This window comes from Silurus meridionalis, chromosome 25 (genome assembly GCF_014805685.1).
Source record: "Silurus meridionalis isolate SWU-2019-XX chromosome 25, ASM1480568v1, whole genome shotgun sequence".
In the NCBI taxonomy this organism is placed as follows: domain Eukaryota; kingdom Metazoa; phylum Chordata; class Actinopteri; order Siluriformes; family Siluridae; genus Silurus; species Silurus meridionalis.
Genome location: NC_060908.1, coordinates 4,618,747 through 4,640,609, shown reverse-complemented (window position 1 = coordinate 4,640,609; position 21,863 = coordinate 4,618,747). Strand labels below are relative to the sequence as shown.

At 36.4% G+C, this 21,863-nt stretch overlaps 1 protein-coding gene across 4 annotated transcripts; it reads right to left on the bottom strand.

The window, feature by feature from the left end:
* Positions 1–5,335: 5,335 nt before the first annotated feature.
* Positions 5,336–20,723, bottom strand: LOC124379486 (PH and SEC7 domain-containing protein 4). Of its 4 annotated transcripts, none has more exons than XM_046839850.1 (16): positions 20,522–20,723; positions 18,965–19,054; positions 18,577–18,729; positions 16,882–17,415; positions 14,324–14,396; positions 12,180–13,422; positions 11,658–11,738; positions 11,401–11,572; positions 11,178–11,267; positions 10,573–10,616; positions 10,299–10,462; positions 10,149–10,219; positions 8,818–8,963; positions 8,576–8,720; positions 7,639–7,785; positions 5,336–6,662 (listed from the first exon to the last, which is right to left on the bottom strand). In XM_046839850.1, the coding sequence occupies exons 4-16, from the start codon at positions 17,356–17,358 to the stop codon at positions 6,369–6,371; spliced, it is 3,147 nt and encodes a 1,048-aa protein (XP_046695806.1). In that variant the 5' UTR covers positions 17,359–17,415; positions 18,577–18,729; positions 18,965–19,054; positions 20,522–20,723; the 3' UTR covers positions 5,336–6,368. The 4 variants fall into 4 exon arrangements, with proteins under 4 accessions (XP_046695806.1, XP_046695807.1, XP_046695808.1 ...); XM_046839851.1 differs by having other exon boundaries at positions 18,577–18,725; XM_046839852.1 differs by having other exon boundaries at positions 18,990–19,054.
* Positions 20,724–21,863: the final 1,140 nt, after the last annotated feature.

Sequence of the window (21,863 nt, the reverse complement as noted above, 5' to 3'; positions counted from 1 at the left end):
AGCGTAACTCTTGCCCTGTGAGATGCTCCACTCTCGCCAGCAGTCGACGGGTAAAGTTGTCTCAGTTTGAGTGTGTATTTCTTTCTGTTTCAAACAGTTTCAAACTGCAATTTAAGTTAGCATTTTAATTTTAACATATCGTCCAAGCGCCCAAATATGTCTCCTGCTGCTAGTGAAAGAAAGAAGAGGAAAGCCATCAGAGTCACAATCATAGCACCATCATGGAATTACGATATTTTTTATCATAAGTAGAGGACTACATGTATGTATATTGGCTTTTAGTTTCATTCAATTCAAAAATAAAACAATATATCAGCAACAAGGTGACAAATGTCCAAAAAAAAATCCTTAAAACTTGGTAAAAACTAACTAAAAGGTGCAGAGGGAGTTCCTCTATTCAAATCAATGAATTCCCTTAGTGTTTAATGCTTTACAGAACTCTTTACTGTCACACTCTCAGTCCTGCTTACCTTTAAAGGCTATAAAAACGATGTAGATTGACATCAGATTAACATCCCTCAACTGAAACTGTGAGAGCATGAACAGAAAACAAAAACTTGTAAAGATTTAGCTAAATGCAAAAGTTTACAACAAAGACGACAACTTGTTAGTATGGATTTCACACAGTTCTTCATCAAGAAGAGGCAAAAACTTTATGTGTAGAAAAATAATAGCTAATAAAAATACTCCCTTTCCTATACTGTATATCTAAAAATGTGTACCTGCCCTGTTTATAAATTTGATATAATCATTAATGTCAAATATGAAAAAGAATAAAATCATTTTCGAATGTTCTTAACTGGTCTATTGAACCTTTCTATTTGATACCAACAATGGTTATGGTAATGAGTACTTAATTACTATACTTAGTGATTAGTTTTGTAAGATTTGTACTTCAATAATTAATGTTTTTAAAATTAAGCTTGTAAAATGAGCTAAAAGTGGTTTTAATGCTTTATTTTTATTCCCAAATTTTTCTTTTTTTTTCTTTTTTGGAGTTTGCTGAATTGGCTTTTTCCTTGACAGGATGACCTTACACTATACATATATATAATTGTTGCTTTTTAACTCTTGGGTAGGTTTTTTACTCATTTAATATAGTTGTTTTATAAAACACACTTATACACACCTAATTCTGTTGTTTGCTGATATTTCTTAAAGTAGATGTAAGAAATGAATGGAGTGTGTATATGCCTCTGTAGAAAACACACAACAAAAGACTGTGCACTGCTGTAGTACTTCAAAGTAGTGTACAGTATGCACAGCCTGTGCTGTGTTCACAATCTAATATCTAACTGAACTATGTTGATGATTAACTTTGTATTTATGCCTAAATGCGTGTCCTTGTTTTCTCAGAGTGATGAGTAAAAACAAAAGTGCATATATTTCATCTGGAGTGGGTGTTCGGTCATTTTCTGACTCACTGAGGGAGTGACGGGGCCTTTCTTTAAGATTTGTTTATACATCAACAACCTGTATTTAGCTTATCTGATACTGAGCCGCAAGATCTTTATCGGGCCCCTCCGACACATCCTGGACAATACTACAGCCTACAGGTACAATCAGTCATTCCTGCAGTCAGTCATGACCGTTTCAGCATCAGGATGTATCTTAATGGCAGGTTAGTCAAATGAAAGGAAGTAAAGCTCTTCCTCATATAGTGGATCTATTTAGGCTGGCAAGTTGATATTTCATTGCAAAAATAGAGGTTGTTTAATCCTGATGAAACTGGTAAAATACACTGCACTAGAAAAGGAAGAATAATATTTAACCTTGTCTTTTATTTAGATGAAAAAATGCAAAAAGTATCTTTAGTCGGCAATACAAACTAACCAAGCAAGCCTTTAAATATAAGCTTGTGGGCAGTTTCAGCATTATGAATATAACATTTGTTCTTACAGTAGCAAAGAAAATGTCTCACAACAGAGACAACCCTAAAATCAATGTCAATTGGCATACAGTAAATATATAAAACATCTATACAACCTCCATAAAATACAGGATTTTATGAAAAAAAAAGAAAAATCATGTATAACAAATCATAGCAGATCTTTTTCCACTGTCCCATGTTCCAGTTTTTGCTTTATGTCCCTTTTGAAAAGCAAATGGGACAAAATTATTTCATTGCAACTCATGCTCAAAAGTAATGATCACACATCTGCCATTTGTGAAGTGATTATCTCCAAATAATCTGGATCAGTGGATTCCCAGCTTTAAAAGGTTTTACAGGATCTCTTTTTTAAAACGAATTGTTCAGGAAAGAGTAGACAAAACATCAAATAGCTCACCATTAACATGTGGAGAAAATGGAGCACTGCAGTGGCATTACCAAGAACAAGATGGCAGTTCCAAAATTGACTAAAGAAACAAGGAATTCCAGAAAGACAAAATGATCAAAAAAGCTATTAAGAGACCTATGGCGACAAAAAAGCATAAAGGAATATTTAACAAGTCCTGGTCACTGGTTGCATGTGAAAATTATCTCTTGTTTTCTTCCCATGTCTGGACTATATCTAAGGATGGAAAAAGAACATCCAGGCTTACCTAAAAACAAAATATGCCAACAAAACAAGTGTTATGGCCAGCTGAAACCAAGGAAGAACTGTTTGGAACGCATCATCCCACAGTACTGCTTTTTTTAAATGGATAATTCCAAATGTCTTGGTTTTTGGCGAAACTTTAAAGAAAAATTACACTGTCCGATATGATAACAACCAAAATCTCACATCGAAGTCAACAAAGGTATGGCTTCAAAAAACGATCCAAATTTTTGGAATGATCCATTCAAAACCCAAATCTAAAACCCAATTTGATACATCTGGGGCATTTGGGGCATTTTTATTCCATTTGAGTGGAATAAAAATCACTGAATTAAGATGTGCTAATCTTGTAGACTTCTAACTTGAAAAAATTGAGTGCTGTATTAAACATAAAATATGTGATCACAATGTTTTAGTTAAGTGGTTTGCACATCTTGTGTTTTTTCCCTTTTAATTTGTAGTTCACTTGCATTTTGTTGATTGCTATAACACATTTAAAGGTAAAGGGGCGTGTGTATACATTTTAATCTACTATTTGGCTATTTAAGTGTATAGTTACAGATTATTGCTGATCTATGGCACGCTGCCTGCCTTTGTCCCGTTCATCAATGCAAATGAACCATCATTGGATCTTCACTGTACAGATATCATTTGGATGGTGAATAGCACTCATTAACTATTAGACTGCAGTGCTCTGGGCAGAAACTGACACTTTTGTCAGGTTTAAGGGGTTACTGGATGATTAATTTACACTGCACATAAACTTAAATATTCCAATTATACACCTGAAATACAGCGCACTGGACACACTCATAGGCATCATGGCTGAGTCAGTCCACCAAATACCATCTGGTCCATGCTGGTCTATTGATGGATGGAGTGGAGGAGGGCTGATAAATTGTCCCGAGCAACAGGTGAGATACAGTCAGTGATTGTATTCTCACAAAGAGGAACCTAAATTGCAGGTTTGTTGGGTAAAATGGCCAAAAAGAGTAGGTATAGGATAAGCATATCAAATTAACAGGTCAAATTCACACAGTGGGAAAATGGACAAAGGATTTAGTTTTCTCTGTGATCAGAAAGATCACAGAGCATCAGTTATCTCAGGAGGCGATTTCAGTTCACACTGAAATGGATAGAGCATTGTTTAAACTTGTTTTCTCACCAATGTTAGCTATAAACACTATGTTCTTTGTTTAGCTTTAATTTACACAGTTTCCACACTGCAAAAAATACAACCTTCTCCTTGTTTCTTGTTGTTTTTCTTTTTATAATTGGACAATAATCAGCAAATTAATTTAGCCGAGTGACTGTTACCATCCCAGGGTAGATTATTTTAAATATTAGTATGTCCCAAAGTGTTTTATTCTTTTATAGGATTAGGATCCACATCAATTTGATGAACTAACCAATTTCTTATGTATTACTGAATAATACATGATGGATCAATCTTTTTCTGCACATTACAGCTATATTCCTTGGTCCTACATATTGTGATGAATGACTAAGCGAATTTGGACTATGTGTTACCTCATATTTATGCCCCAGTGAAACAGAATGTGCCACCCAGGTCTATTAAACAATGTAAAATATCAATGGGATTATATATTTAAGATATATTTTACTCATATGACTTCATAGGAGTGACAAATATGTTTAAGAAAGAATATATATATATATATATATATATATATATATATATATATATATATATATATATATATATACACACAGTACATTATATGTAAATTTTTTATACCCATAGAAGTATTTTTATCGTAAAAACTGTAAAATCAAACACAGTTTCTGATTAAACAGTTAAACTTTGTTCATATTTACCAAAGGTACAAATATTAGTGGAGGGCATTGTGGTTCATACGTTTAACTATTTATAGTTACGTTCAACATTGTGAAACATCCTAGTTGCAAGTCTGTTCTTGTTATCAATTAGGTTAAAGCTTCTGAAGTTTATATGAGGAGAAATTCAGCTTGCCATGCAATTGAGAAATCAGAAATCTTTCGGTTTCAGAATGACTGGCAGTTGACTCCTTATAGAAATTAAATATAGAAAATGAATTCAATTTAATTTTGCAAATGTCCACCAGACAAGTCTTTGTGAATGAGCTGATCTCAAAGAAATGACAAGTATAAATAAAGTTTAAATAAAGTTTTGATCAAAAATAAATGATGAATTGTGAACACAGAAAAAACAGTGATGATCATAGCTCATAAATGATGACTTTTCAACAAAAAAAAACATCTGCTTCTATCCCTTTGTAGATTCCTCTAAAGGGGGAATCCTTTAGGTTTAAAAACCCCTATAAAGTTTTAATGATTTGCGTGTTAGCCTAACAAATGTATTAAATCAGATTTCCACAAGTGTTAAGCCATGCATTGAATAGCAATTTGGATTCGAACTGTACAAATCCACCCGCTGTGTATAAAAGGAAAACAACTAATTTTGCTAATTAACTCAGCATGTGTTCTGTTCAATGGCTTCCCAGCCACGTGGTTAATAAGAGTAAACTGAGGGTTTCCCTTTCAGAGAGTGAAGCCAAGGCCCCTCAATTATCCGAATAAACCTTGGAAAAAAGAACGCTAAAACAATGTATGAGCTCCAGAGAAATGTTGCTGTCAGAGAAATGAGGCAGCACCTTGAAATATTTATTAGTATATGACGAAAATCTGTTTTTTTTATAGCAAAGTTTATTTATTTCTAACATTATGCAAAATATACATGGATATAAAAAAGGTAAAAAAAAGAAAGAAAGAAAAAAAGAAGACAGCTTACATAGTGCATTGCAGGGTTTTTTTAATATATAAAAATATATCAACTGTATTTAATTTAGTTTAGACTAAATTTGATCTAATTTATTTAGTCCAGTGAATTTACAGTAGACAGACGTGCTCCCTCTTGTGGCCACAATCAGTCAATACACTATACACTTCAAAAGAAAAATGGCGTCCCTTTGTGGTTAGTTCTAAAATTGTTGACGTAGAACCATACAACATGGTGTTTCATCATCAGAAAGGGTTCCAGGAAGTTGCCTTTACCCAACACACAACCATAAAGAACCATTTTTCTTTAAAGGTATAGGCACATCAAACAGAAACCTTACAGATGTAATATTTTTTTCTAAACATACTAAGCACACGTATTGAACAATATATATATATGACAAATTTTGTGGAATGTATTTGCAATAAACAGAGCTTTTCTTTGTCAGTGTTGCAGCTGACTTATGAGCTGTAAACAAGGCATGGTGAACCCTTCAAATGTGTGTTCACCACCAAGAAATGTTTTTTTTTTGGTCATGTTGAACAGCGAGTACATATCTATACCGGTTGAAATATTTAATATTAAAACAATAAATCATTGTTGACTGTAAGCAGTAAAACCAACGATGCGTAATAGATGGAAAAAATTTGTCATTTCGACTTCATATTATGAGCAATGTTCTGGCTCAGGTTTACTAATAACTACTAAAATAAAAACAGTTCTTGAGTGTACTAGATTCAAAATAATTGTTAAGTAAATTGCTACGATGTTATATAGATATGACTGCTGTATTCGATGATTGATTACTGAAATAAAAATGTCACTAGATTTCTCAAACAGATGTAGATAAATAAAGTGGTGATCTCTGAGCTCATTTTGTACTTTTAAAAATGGCAAATTATTGAGTCAGGGTTACGGTTAGGGACATTTTGCAATGCAGCCCTCATCAAATACTGAAATTCGGCAACTGGAGGATTGGTGAAGAACGTATGTAAATAAAATAAAATCTATTTTAGAACAATGAATCAGTCACAGTCGGATTTTTAGTCTTAAACCTCCCTGTTACGTCGGGGAATGATGATCTTGCGATAGGTCCGTCTCTCCGAGATGTTACGCCTCACTTTCACCACAGGTGGGGTCGCTACCTCCAGTTCGAGAGATGGACTGGAATGAGATCTTATCATCCCTCCATCTATATCACTGTCCTCCTTTTCTTCTGTGTCTGCGCCTTTCCACAACTCCTGGTCGAAAAGGGTGAGGTCTGTCCCGCCGGCCGTCTCAGAGGACTTTCCCAGGGCCTGCCAGACGTCCAGAATGTGAACGTAAGCCTCATATCGTGATTGCTGAGAAGAGCAAAAGGTGAAAGAGAACAGTCAGACATGGTGTCTAGATTTTACACAGAATCTAGAGGTCTGCATGTGAGTTTGTCTTGGTGATGGGAGAGTTTAGAGTAGAATAGCCAAACATGTCTAAAGTGACAAAAGGTTTTTATCTTAGGCACTCTTTACAACCATGGTGAACAGAAAAGCATCTAAATGGAGCATCTCTTGGAGGCAGATGCAGTACAACAGCCAAATATATGTCAGGTTACATTCCTGAAGGCTAAGAATCTGAGGCTATGGTAAGCACAGGCTCACCAAAACTGGTTTAAGTTCAAGATTGGAAAAATATCACCTAGTCTATTTACAATATTTAACTGTGTGGTGAGCCTAACATTTTTAAAACATTCTTTTAAGATCAAGTCAAGTCTATTTCTATTGCACTTTTCACAACAGACATTGTCTCAAAGCAGCTTCACAGAATTTAACAGTTAATGTGAATGGTGTGCATTAATCCCTGATGAGCAGCCATGGTGACTGTGGCAAAGAAAAACTTCCTTAGATGTTATGAGGAAGAAACCTTGAGAGGAACCAGACTCAAAAGGGGAACCCATCCTCATTTGGGTGATTTCATGAGTGTGATCATAAATCTTTACACAATACAGAACACTGGAGAGAGAGAACTAACATGAGCACTGTAATGTAATTATGAGTAATGTTCTTTCTACAGTCTTTTACAGTCATTTGTGGTTATTAAACTAGGAGCTATTGAGCAACTCAAAATAGCTCAACATTTGCGATCTATTTATATTCTGGAGTTACATCAATCACCTGGTTTAATCCATCTGTTAATCACAATGAGCATCAAACAGTTTCATGTTGATTAATTAAACTAATTGCATTAATCCAATCTAGTTTCCACTGAAGAAGCTTTCTCCTGAGCATGGTTTAGATTAGTATGTGTTTGTTTGCACACTCATTCTCCCACATGTGCACAAACCTCATGCTGTAGGTACTCCTCCTTCTGTCTGTGCTCCTCCACTTCCTTGGCTTTTGCCCTTCGGCTTTCTTGAACCCTCTGCTGTAACTCGCTCAGGTCCTCCTGAAACGACTGCAGCATGGCGGCATGTGACTGCAGCTGCTTCTCCTGCTCACACAAACAAGAGGGTTTTGACACTAAAAAATGTGCACTTCTTGTTTTTCCCCTTCTTTTATATGAAGAATGGAAGAAGGCGCTAAACCAGTAAAGAGTAAATCATTGAGATCTTTCATAGTATTTAAATCCAGAAGTGGAAATGGGAAGTAAATAATCATTAAATAGCAAAATGAATACCATTTTCTATCATATCATTTTCAGAGAGTGAATATATTGTAATGTAGAGTAATCCCCCTCTTTACCGCGATTCGAATCTCGCGTTCCCAGTTTATCACGGAATCATTTGCCACATAACTAATTTGTTTGGCTGATTTTCCCGGTCTAGAGCAAAAAACTATAGGGAATTAGCTTCATCTATTAATATAGTACTAGAAATAATACCACTGACCCACTTCATGAGCACTTTGTCACAGACCTTGACAACGATGGACTGTTATGTACAACACTGTGCTTATATATATTTTTATTCTCTGCTACCGTAAGTTTAAGTCTTAGAGTTGCCTCTGTTGAACCTGTAAGCATGACTCATAAAACCTATTTGTATCCTGATTTAATAGATAAGAGGATCAGTCAAATGAGCAAAATTCAAAAACAGTGCGTAAACTGCCTCAATTGGTAGTAATATATTGGTCAACTTGTTCTATCATTAATGACTGAATCACAAACAGTATTTTACTCTAGTGAACTAAAATATTGTTGGTGAAATATTCAAGACTCTTTCAAACACAAACATAACTGCTGCTTTTCTTAAGTAGTTTAGTAGTCCACTTTAATTGTCTACCATTGAAAGTGCTGACTGTGTGGCTGGTAGGATGGGTCTACAGAACTTCCTCTGAGAGCCAACAGCAGCCGGAAATGGAGGAGACGAGTACAGAGCGGACACCAGGTTGATTCGGCCGATCCAAGAGTTCATTTGCTCTGTAGATCTAGAACACAAGAGAACACAAGAGAATGATCCTAAAACATCAGACAGAAGAGAGGTGTGTAAACAGGATTATCTGTAGTGATTGAGAAAACATTTACTGTGCTTCAAACAGGAAGACCCTCCAATCTGCAGTCTGAAGCCGGAATACGTGCGGCCGCTTGGTATAGTCCTGTGCTCTCTCTGCCAGAGCGTGATGAACACTGAGCACCTCTTCAGAGCTTTGCCAGTCTTTCCGGTATTCATCCTACAAGACAGAGAGAGGAATGGAGACAGATCATCATGATGTTGGTGTGACTAAACATTTTAACATTTTAAAGCTGCTTTGGGCAAAAATGCACTGTTATTGTGGCATACAAATAAAACTGAATTGAATTAAAAAAAAAAAAATAGTGTGTAATTTAATGCAACGGGTCCAACTACCGTATTTTCCAGACTATAAGCCGCTACTTTTTTCCCACGCTTTGAACCCCGCGACTTAAACAATGAAGCGGCTAATATATGGGACTTTTCCTGGGTTTTTCCCCGTTTCACAAACTTCAATCCAAAAAACTGAGCCCCATAACATTAGACCAATAAAATTGCTGAATGGGTTCAGGTGAACCAATGAAACTCTTTATATTAAATCAGATGCGCTCCCACTGAATCGGGCCGCACCACATCATAAATATGGATGATGTTCCTCTGACGTTTGACCTGCCGCTCACTCGGACTGTCTACAGGAAATGTGAATTTTTCGTCACGCTGAAAACAACCGGGCACGAAAACACACTTCACCTGTGTTCTGAGCTGCACTGCATCAGGAGAAAAGCTTCACCGATGGTGATTTTTAAACGCACGGCGATGCCAAAAGAAAAACTCCCGAGAGAAATAGTTGTGAAAGGAAGGAGGAAGACAGTAAACAATGACTTTCTTGGTAGGCTACTGTTTAGATACAAGCCGTGTAACAGACACTGTCTTTCGTTAAAGCCTGTGTAAAGTTTATTAGTTTCAGTGTAGGAACCTGCAGCTTATAGACAGGTGCGGCGTATTTATGTTCAAAATAAAAATCTTTGTAAAATTTAGTGCGGCTTATATTTGGGTGCGCTTAATAGTCCGGAAATTACGTTGTTTTTTTTTTTTTTTTTTACAAATGCAGAAAAACTGAACCCAAAATCTTTATATTTATATAATAAGTTTAAGCAAAGCTAAGATACAAGAAAGAGAAGCTGTTCGCTGTATGATGTTAAAAGAGCAGTGGTGAGAGAGGAAACCAGAAAACCCAGAGGAAACCCACAAAAAGCAAAAGATCGAACCATTTTTTAAGATTGTTGTGCATTTTTATGCTTTTGTATATTAAATGTCCAATGAAAACTCAAACTCATTAGTTATGGAGGTTCCTTGAATGAGTTGTGAGAACCCACTGGGTTAAAGTGCAGACAAGTCAACTCACCTTCTGTAAATAGAGCACCATTCCTTTAAGCACAGCATAAAAAGTCTTCCAACTCCTCTTTCCCCATGGAGCTGGCATACAAAAAGGAAAAAATCAAGTCACGCTATCCACCATCTTCAAGCTAAAACGAAACAAAACTCAATCACTTACTGCGCTTGCCGTCTATGTCTGCGTGTGCTTTACGCTTCAGGAAGCCTTTCTGGAACACGGTGGCCTTCTTATCATGAGCAAGATCCTGAAATGGGTTACTCTTCGAGCGAAGAGGTGCATCTGGATCCGAATCTGGGTTTAAGGTCAACAATTCCTTATCTTCTCTAAATGGAAAAACAAATAAAAATAGAGGATTAAAAGACGAAGTAAATATAGACCACCAAATATTAAAGCCAAGAAAGGAGAAAAAAATATTAAAGCAAGATAGACTCACACGGCCCACTCAAGCGGATGGTTCTTGATTGAGTTATATAAGGTCTGGAAGGCAATTTTCAAGAAAAAAAGATTTTAAAGAAATCAGTGGAGGAAAAATACTTTTTTGTGGAAAAAAGAGCAAGCATCTGCAAATTATTCATCTATGAAAGAGATAGAAATTTTTTTTAGATTTATAGTTGAGTGCAAAAGTATGTGCTTGTCAAGGTTTCAATATGTACAAAAAGAGAAATTGTAATTGTACAGATTTGCCTAGTAAATAAAAACCATGTGTACGTGAATTTTGCAACAAAATCTACAAATAGAATTGTTTCAAATGAACCGAAAGCAAAGTCAAAATGTGCTGGACCCAGATCAAGGTTTGTGGAAGATGGATTTGTAAGAAAAAATGTGTGTGTGTGTGTGTGTGTGTGTGTGTGTGTCACATACAAAATTAAATAGTATAAAATGCAGCGAAATATTTCAGAAATGCAAAGAAACCACACACAAATGTCATTTTGATAATATACATTATATCTAAAAATGCTTGTCCTAAAGGTATGCAAACTTTTGCACTCAACTCTATGTACACTGGAGAGTTTAAATCGTTCGCAAAACTCCTCTCACCTTTAGTAAATCTTTATTAAAATTCTCTCCTTCATTCATCCCATCCAAGTTAGACACAAAGAGAGGCATGGTCATGGACTTCCCAACATTCTGAACAGAAAGAGGACATTTTATTGACTTACACTGAGCTAGAAAGTGGTGTGTACACAACATAATCTTAATCCATCATTTTAACCCAAAATATTCTTCTAAATCCAGGCTATGATGTTGAAATGGAGCGTACCTGTCCATGCAGGTCTGTGTTGAGCAACATGACAGCACATGTGAGTGTGAGCACGGCTCCAGCTGTAGAGAATGTTGCAGGGTTGCATTGCTGGTAACGCCTGGAGAAATGATCAAGCACTCTTTCCCGCTCTTGAGTTTCGCCAATCAGAACCACTTGCATCAGAAATGATCTAATGAAAAATAAAAAAACAGGTAAGGATCACAACTTTTTAAGAATTCATTAAAGAAAATGTTTAAGTATCTGGATCATCTTACCGAAGAGCTTCATCCAAGCTTTGGTTTGTAAAATCGAAGAACTTAAGATACTCCTCCCCAACAGCATGACTGAACTCATTGCTGATTGAAAATAAAAGCATGGACAGTCAATGATATGTACAATTGAGTGTTTGTATATGTTGGAACAAAAAAAGACTGCATATTCCTTCATTATATAAGTAATAAAATATCAACATAACCCATCAGAAACTGCTATCTGCCTTGTTCTATATAAATGTGCTCACAAATGCCCATGATTGATAGCTCTGGTAGCTGTGGTTGACTGTGGAGCAAGTAACAGCATATCTGGTGCCCCAGCTGTAGCAGTGACTGTATTGAAGCATGACCTCCTTACAAAAAGGCAAATATCTTCGACTGCACAACTCAAGAACCCCACATTGCTTTCTCAAGTTTAGGTCTACAGACTGAGACAGTCACTGGTTTACTTTTTCAAAAAACTATGAGGGATGCAAACTCTTTAACAGCACTATCATTATGAATTGAAGCTTAGAAGTAACTCACTCTTTGTCCAGATGTCGGACCACATCAGTACGCTGAACATTGTCAAGCTTGTAAAGTCTCTCTGCAAGTTTACAAGCTTCATCTCTGTCTACGAATGTTACGTTTCTCTTCTTGATAGGATTTGCAGAGTCGACAGATTCCTCCTGTTCTTCATTAGCCACATGTCCAGATGATTCCTTTTCAGTTTGCCTTTCACTGTCTTCATCATGGTTCTGAAGTTGTTTGGAGTCAGTATGGTTTTCCTGATCGATTTTTTGGATCTCAAGTGACTGATTGGTTTCTTTATCATCCTTTGATTCCCCCTGTTGCTCCTCAGTCACATATTCAGATAATACATTTTCAGTTTGCCTTTCACCATCATGGTTTTGATGTTCGGAGTCAGTACGGTTTTCCTGCTCGGTTTCTTTACCATCCTTTAATTCTGAAAGTTGCGTAGATTCTGTTTCAGTAAAGCTTTCTGACTGGACAAAGAGTTCTTCCACCTTGGGATTTTTTGTCTGACTTGCTTCTACATCAGCTACACTTTTTGTCTGGCGTTCCTGGTCTGATGTTTGTGCTTCACTAGAACTTGATAGCTTTGACCCTTCTGAAAGTTCTTCACCAATTAAAAGTTCTTGTTTTGACTGTTGTTGTATGAATTGTTCGTTGTGTCCATGAAGTTCCACTTCCACTGTAATTTCCATCTGCTGTTCACAGGTTGGTTCCTCTTGCTTGACTTCCAACACACATTCTTGCGTCTCCACAAATGTCTCTGCATTTTCTAACTCCAGTATCTCATCATTAGCAATTATAGTCAAGTTCATATTTTCAGAATCTACAGTCACTACTGCATTTACAGCATCACAGACCAAATCAGGTGGTGCTCCTGGTTGTGGTGGATATACCTCTTGGATTAGATCAGGTTCCTCTTTTTGTGCTGAATCTACTTCAAGGACTGGGCATTTTGTTTCTGACTGTGGTGTGGTACTGCAGTCCTCCTCTCCAGGTAACGTTATAATTACACTAATCATACCATCCTCGGAACTGCTCTCCACACCGTCTTTTGTTTCTTCCAAACCTTCCTCAGCTTCAGAAATTAGCACATTATTCCCTGTTTTTAGAGATTCTTCTTCAAGACCTTCTAAAATCTCAGGAACCACCTGGATCTCTGGATTTTCTGTGCAAAGATGGTCTTCTTTCTCATCACCGTTTTTCTCGTAGTTTACTAATTCACCATCACTCCCTTCTGACGTCTGTGAGGTTTCTAAAAAAGAGATTAGAGTGCAGGAATTTATTTACATAGACATGGTTTTTTTTTCAAAGGCTGATCAGTTCTATGACAAAGTTACTTGTAGAATGCTAATGAATTCTTTATATAACATGATGCTCACGTGGGCCGAAAATCAAATAGACTCAAAATTGTTACTGAAATAATTGGAGCTTTTTAAAGGAACAGAAATTTCAAGGCAAAAGTAGCTTTGTAATTCCAACTGGCATCACACTTGCATAATGTTTTGTACTGCTAGCAAAACTATTATCTGCTTTTTTATTAGTAACATTTATTAGCCTTCTCCAGCTTCATGCTTGGTTTTTCCAGTTACATTATAAAAGCTAACAGCTAATTTTTTTCCTTAAAACATAAGAACTAGTTAGTAATAATGTAATTGTATAAACTGGATTAATTCCTTACTGTATTAAAATATTCTGAAAGAAAAAAAAGAACATGGTGCAAGCTATTTCTCAATTGACTTATTCCAAAGCTCTTTGGAATCTCTGAATCACAATTTCTTTCAAAACAAGCATTCTTTCAATACAAAATGAGCTTAAATGAGCTGTAACCTTAATTGTCCCCATTTCAATTTAAAACTACACAACCCCTATTTAGATATAAACTCAGAGAAACTAAAGACAGAACCTCTGTTAGAAGGCTAAATGCTGCGTGCAATACTGTGGTCAACACCCCCACCTGCATTTCAGTAGAAAGTAAAATGGAAATTTATAGCGGGTGTATTTATGCCTCCAGGTAGACATAAATAAAACAGGAAGAGGCATAGCAAGTCACATTGCATGTTATTAAAGGCCAGCATTCAGCACTGATGGACATTTATAGTCTCATGATTGCTACCAAAAAAAACAAATCGACAGTGATGTATGATGCATGTTACCTGTCAGTGGTGCCTGGTCATCTTCATTTGATGGTGTAAAACAAACATTCACCTCTGTTTCTGCATCAGAGAACTGCGGGAGAAAAAAAATGTGGATACTGTAAGCTAATGCAGACGAAACATGAAATGCATTCTGGACATTCAAATGCAATAAGACAATCATCAAATGACCATGAACACAACAGAGACATACATCACTGTTGCTGTCAAATGAATATCCAAAAGACACACTGGGCCATTTGTAGTGCAAACGTTTGTGCAACAATAAAAAGGACATTTAATCTATAACCATAAGAGTATAGTTCTGTAGTATGTCAATACTTATATATATAGTAAATAAAAAATGTAATAAAATCAGTTCCAAAGTTTGCATCTTCCATTTATGGATGTGATGCAAATATTTACTAAATACAGCTCGTCCCTAAGTTACGATGGATCGACTTTTCTAACTTACGATGACGAGAGCGATACGACAAAATTGTAAAAATATAAAAAAATTTACGCAACAGGCACAGGCAGCTGTGTATGATGTAGGATACGTTGGACATGCAGCTGGGATGAGCGAATCTCTCGCCCTGTGAGATGCCCCTCTCTTGCTAGTGGTCGACGGAGTAAAGTTTTCTCCGCTTGTATTTTTTCAAACAGCAATTTTAGTGATAAAAGCATGTCTTCCATGTGTATGTATCCCGTTTTTAGGGGGAATAAAAGAGGAAAGCCATCAGTTTAGAGCCGAAAATAAAAATGTATTAAAAAAATATATAAATAAAAAAAAAAATTATTCAGCGTGAAGCAGAAAAGGCTGTCACAATCATAGTACCATCTTCGACTTATGATATTTTTTAATTACGATGGGGTCGTCATAACGTATCTCCATCGTAAGTAGAGGACTACCAGTACTATATTTGCTATATTTTTTTCTGCAAAACACATTTCATCTTTAAGCAAAACAGTCAAACCTCCTGAGACTCGATCTTTGGCATGCAAAAATAGCTGTTATAACTCTTTTCAGATTATACTGCAATCTTCCAGACATACACCAACACACACTGTTGGATGCAAACAGCTGTATAGGATGGCTATACTTTAACTGTATAGGACAATCACTTGAACTGAGATCCAAACCTGTTCCAGCATGACAATGCGCCAGTTCACAAAGCCAGCTCTATGAAAATGCTTTGCATGGGTCGGGGTGGATGATCTTCAGTGGCTTGTTATAAAGCCCTGACTTCAACTCTACTGAACAAATTTGGGAAGAATGTGAACGCTGTCTACACCCCAGGCCTCCACACCTTACCTACATCAGTACCTGACTTTACTAACACCCTCATTTAAATGAGCACAAATTTCCACAAGCACATTCCCAAATCTTTTGGAACATCTTCCAAGGTTATCAAAAAAGCAAATGGGGACTAAGTGTGGACTGGGACATTTATACAAATACTATGATCAGGAATCCAAAAACTTTTGTCCATATAGTGTATATGTTATACCTTTGCCTTCATTAAATCAGGTCTGAAAGAGTTAATGGTCAAATGTTTTTTCAACATCAAATAAACAATTATAATAAATCAAATGTTTTAACATTGTGGAAATTATTTCACCTCTCATCACACCACCTCATCCACACTCATATTTAGAGATGCTGTTCTACATGCCAACCACACAATCCTTCCTGTTTCACTAGTACCAGCAACAGCATGGTTTACCAGCAAGGTCAGCGCTTAAAATATGAATGGGGCAGATTAAATGCTCAAAATGGCATCCTTATAACAAGAGTCCTGGATGTTATCAATGTGATAAGTGGGTTTTGACTAATAGTACAAATATTCTCATAAGAGATGCTTCTGTGTTAAGCAGCAGCCAAACTTACTGAAGAAACTCAGTACAAAGCAAATGAGGCGCAAGGAAGATTAACCCGATTAACCACATGACTGTATCTGCGACAACAGATCAACTATACATTCCAAATCATTGTCTTAAAATATTGAAAGCAGCACTCTGCCTGATACATGACTAATAGATCTTTTTTGTTTCACCCTACAACCAAGATCAAGATTTGTGAGCTGAAGTGGAAATGATCTGTAACAGCCAGATTGGATGGAGAAAACTACTAGCATTTCTTCTTAGTAATGGTAAAAAAACACTACATAGAGTGTGTTTGTTTAGAGCAGGGGTGTCCAATACGTCGATTGTGATCTACCGGTTGAACGCAAAGGTAGTGTGGGTAAATCGCATGACAAAAAAATTAGATATTTATTTATGTAGTAGGTAGATCATTTTGACTTGGCTATTTAATAAGTAGCTTGCATGCTAAAAACGTGTGTGCAACCCTAGGTTAGAGCACATATCTAGGAAGTGGGAAGCCATTTGGTAGCAAAACTCCCCAATTTAATCTGGCAATCAGTTATCACAAAAACACCAGTAAATAAGGCTGTGTCATTAAAAATGCACATGAGCAGAAAAGTGAATTACTAACTTAATTTGTGTCAGACTTTATTAGTAAATTTGAATTAAAATGAGAATTTTCAAGCTGCTACGAGAACATTGCTAAGACATACCTGGCAAGCAGCGACTTCTAGACTTGTAGCTGGCCCTTCATGCTGAGAGTCGAAATCTGCCTGTCCAGGCTCTTCCGCAGTTACCAGGTCAATAATGTCCTCCTGGTTTAACAAAGGCATGTCTAAGGACAAAGGATTAACTACCCAGTCCATACTCAATCTATAGCTCGAGGTAATATCAATTGAGCCTGAGTCTCTGGATGGAGCATCTGCAGAAGGTTGAGGCATATCCCATTGCACTGTAGCACAGTTTAAATGCATGCTGGGAACCCTAACAGGGTACATTGTAATGGAAGCCCCATGCTCTAAGGGATCAGGGCAGTCTGTCTCCAATTGTTCAATGGTTCCCTCCCTGTGGTTTTCTTCCTGGCACAGGTTATTCTTCTGCTCAACCCTTTCTATGTACCGCTTGGCTTCCAAATATGGCTCTTCATCTGGATAGGCAGGATGTGAAGAAAGAATAAGATCGCTCTCCATGGCTTCTCAGGCAACTGATTCTATGTGACGACTGTACGTCTTGTGTCCATCTGGAGACTACACAAAAATATAGGGCAGAAATCAGACACTAACAGCAGCAAATCAAACACCAAAAGCAATTTTAAGTATAGATATCTATATTGTTATTTATTCGTACTGGAGCAAAAATAGTGTTGAAATGTTTTTATAGGTCAAACTGAACTACAAATTCCCCATTCAAGATATATAAACAGATTTCTGTATCCATTTATGTGTGTTTTTCAGCTGGATTCCATTGCCCACAAAACTTCACAAAGAGTTCACAGAGAGCTGAAAATAACAAAATGATACTAAACGTTTTACTAAACGGTGAAAATACAGTGTGCGCTAAATCTTATAGCAATGCAGCACAACCACTGCAAAGAGTCAGCTACCATAGATACACTTAGATACACCATATATACACCATAGATACACCATAGATACCAACTTCTCATTATACAATTCATTATACTTCTCTTTTACCAATTGATCATCATTCCTGGATTCCTTTTTTGACTGCTTTCATCCTTTCATACACAGAATCAGGAGATATACTGTATATATATATACACACAATTTCAAGCTGATTAACTGCGATACACCATAGTCTCCTTATACAGGAAGTGAGGCAAATACATGAGCTTTCATATAAACTAGATTTTGATGTTCACAGATGCTCCTGTAAACAATGTATAGATAAGTCCATCTGCGCCGATGCACACAGTGTGCACCTAATCCTTAACACAAAGGCATTACACTTTAAATAGCAAAACCAAACCTAACCCATGTGATTTGAATACCAAAATACCAACAACAGTGAAGTGCGGCTGCAGGAATGTAGAAAAACGTGCCAGACCAACAGAAATATATCTCTTACCCGGGTTGCCTCTATAAATGGGCAGTTCTAAGTCAGATCACTAAATTCATGTCGCTTGACTGAACACATGGCTTATAAAATATAAACAAAGCAATTTTTCCTGCTATATCCTGCTAACAAACGTTTGCCACATCAATCGATTTTACTCATGATATCAATTGAGAAGATATTTTTAATTCCTTTTTATGATAATTTGTCTCCTCATCTCAAATCCAGCACATGTCACACCTAATGATTACTGCATTAACTTCTGCATTGATTATATAACTCTGTATAATGTACAGCTACAATATATAACAAAACACTTTGTTTGGACTCACCTTTCTGTATTAACTTCTTATTAATTTCAGTAGATAGCCATAGCTCAGCACGGTTTTTTTTTTCTCCCTACTCCTTTCTGAGATGTGCACAACGGATGTGCGTTGCAATGACTTTCTGTGCAGGCGTCAGAGAGGCATAGTTCCACTTCCTGGCTGCAAATAAACCACCACAGCAAAAGAAAGAGAGAGAGAGAGAGAGAGAACGAGAGACAGAAAGAAAAAAAGGAGTGGCAGATGAAGGTTAAGATGGTGTTGGTTTGAGGACATGTGTACAAGTAGTTTCTTAGATTCTTCTTCCTCCCTACTAATAATTCTCAAAACTTTTTTTTGTACTTTTCCAGCACTAATTATTGGCCCTTTGATAATAAAAATGATTTATGGCACTCACATCAACAGATTCTGCAGCAACCCACCTCATCTAACCCACATCCGGGTCCATCCCCACTTTATTTCCTGCTGGTGCTCACCTCAGCTCTTTCTGTAGAAGGCAGACATGCATATGAGTTACTGTACAGTAATCAGGCAGCGTCTCAGACAGACAAGCGAGTCGACGTGTCGCTCTTGGGACCAGTCGCTGACATGTTACAATGCTTGTTGTGCAATTTCAAAACTCTCTCATTGCAGGCATTAGTGTGACGAGTCCATCAGCAATGTCAGACTTAATCCTATGGATCTTCTCATATGGCATAACCTTGTCACAGGGCCTTAAAATAAGAAGCTTTTTTTCCTTCTCTTTTTTCTCTGTTGTGTACTCGTAAATGCCATTTTAAAGAATTATTGAGCCATCGTCTCACATCATACAGGGAACTAAGAGACTAAAAGCTTGTAACAATTCTGTTGCGCAAAAAAAAGCACAGTCAAGGTTTATTTTTAAGATGAGTCTAAAACAGGGAAACGAAATTGGCACAGATATGTCCTGATCGGATCTGATGGGATTCGATCTGATTCATACTGTTACTCTATTAAACTAGTTCAATAAAATCTTTTAGTGACCAGTGACGGTTGGTTGAGTCTTTAGATGGGAGGCTAAAATCTAACGTCTAATAGGGGTTGAGCAACAGATTACAAAGTCTTATCAGTGACAGAATAACTGTGAAGAAAGGAAGTTGGTCATTTATACCAAATTGCATCTTCGTATTATTCTTTTAGTCTTAATTCTAACAGATACATGCCGTCTCCTAAATTATTATATGCTGTGAATATGTGTGATGATGACCATCATGACAGATCACCCTTTAGAAATAGGACACTCAGACTGTCTTAAAGTCTGCAACCCTCAGGCCTTTTAAGGTTTCATATTACTACATGACGGAGGTTTGCAAAGAGAAATGGATAATTTATCAGGATATCAATATCCTGAGCTCAGGTTACTCTTATTATGCAGTTCCTCTGTTACTCTGGTTTCCTCTCATCTCTCAAACAGGATTAGTTTTATTGTCTACACTAGCTGTGAATGTGCGCTCATGGTTGCACTATGATGTGTCCTGGATACTTTGGCCTCACCACGACCCTGAACAGGATGGAACAATTACTCAAGTTGGGTAAATGAATGAATGTCAATATCAAATCCAATTTTATGTCACATTCACGTTCATACAGAGTACGACATGTAGTAAAACGCTTCGTCCAACATGTAATAGCATATAATAGACATAGAATATAAAGTAATAAATTCAGTCAAAATACAAATATAAAGTATATTAAGCGTATAAAGTGTAACTGCAAAGTACAAAAATATAAGGATAAAAAATATATTCTATAACATATATAAACAAAGAATTAGACATAAATTGATGGGTATGGATATGATCAGATCCCAACCCATTATCCCAATGGATACTGTTATTGAATTGGAAATTGTATAATTGGTGCATATTTAGTTATTAAATTTACATACATTAATTATCCTCAATTACAAACATTATTTGAGAAACAGACCACTTACCCCAGTCAACAAAACAATATGCAGATGCGACAAGAGTGATATTCCAGCTGATCTGAACAATCTATCTGCCACTTAATGCATTTTTCTGCTTTTTCTCAGTCATGCCATTCAGCTATCAAACACACCCACAGTGCTCCTCATCTACGATCTTGATTTTATCTGGAGCTTTTAAAAAGCACCCAGGAGCTGCTTGAGAAGAGAAGAAGGTGACAGCATAAGTTCAACTAAAAACATTAGGCGAATCAAAGAAAACACCTGGCTGCACACTACCGTAATAAAGCTATTAGTGTCTGAATTGCATCCGAAATCAGAATCTGAATAGCCTAAATTACTACGAATAAATGACTATACTATTCATTACGGTAATATGGGAGTTGGAACACGCCCCCACTGGTACACCTTTTAAAACAAAGCAACCTGAAACCACGCCCACTCTGAATTTCATTCATTGCTGCCGCTAGAGGGAGACACGTAACCGAGGCAGTGTTTTGGGGCGCACTTTCAGTCTGTACAATTAATTTATTTAATATATAAATACATTTCTTTATTTTTATTTAGGATTTATTACCTTTTGGAAGGCAAGTTATACGGTAATACAGATTTAAGTCGCATTAAATAAAGGAAAAATATAGCTAAATTTAATTATGCAGCTCCTTTGGGTTTTTTTATGCTTTTGTTGTTGTTGTTGTTGTTGTTTGCTGTTCTCTTTCTAGTATGTTATATCTAAATGTGCATCACACAAGCAAAGTCTGTTTGGCATTTTAGGCGGATATTTTCCATCGTATTCATATATTGGAGCATTTTTGATACTGGTATTAGTTTATATAAAATTGTATACAGTATCTCACAAAAGTAAGTGCACCCCTCAGATTTCAGCAACCATTTTAGTATATTTTTCCTTAAAAGACAATACTGTAGAAATGAAACAGATATATATTTTAGAGTATTCAATTTGCAGCATGTATAGCAGTAAAGATTTACTGTCCTTTGAAAACAATTCAACATAAAGCCATTATTGTATAAGTAGATGGGAACAAAAGTGAGTACACCCTCAGTGATAACAGCTGTACGTCATGTAACCATGCAAAGTCCTATTTATCATGTTCAGGTTTTTGTCTGCTTGACAGGACCATACAAAACTGACAATTGCACATTGCAATTTTCACTTAAATATATCCAAGTTTAGAGAATATCCAAGATTATACTAAAATAGTTGCTGAAAAGGGTGGGGTGTACTTACTTTTGTGAGATACTGTATACAGGCTGTATGATTAGAGTTATGTTATAAAATATAATCATGATAATTAAATAGTGTTTGTATCATTCTTAAAGAGCATTTTAT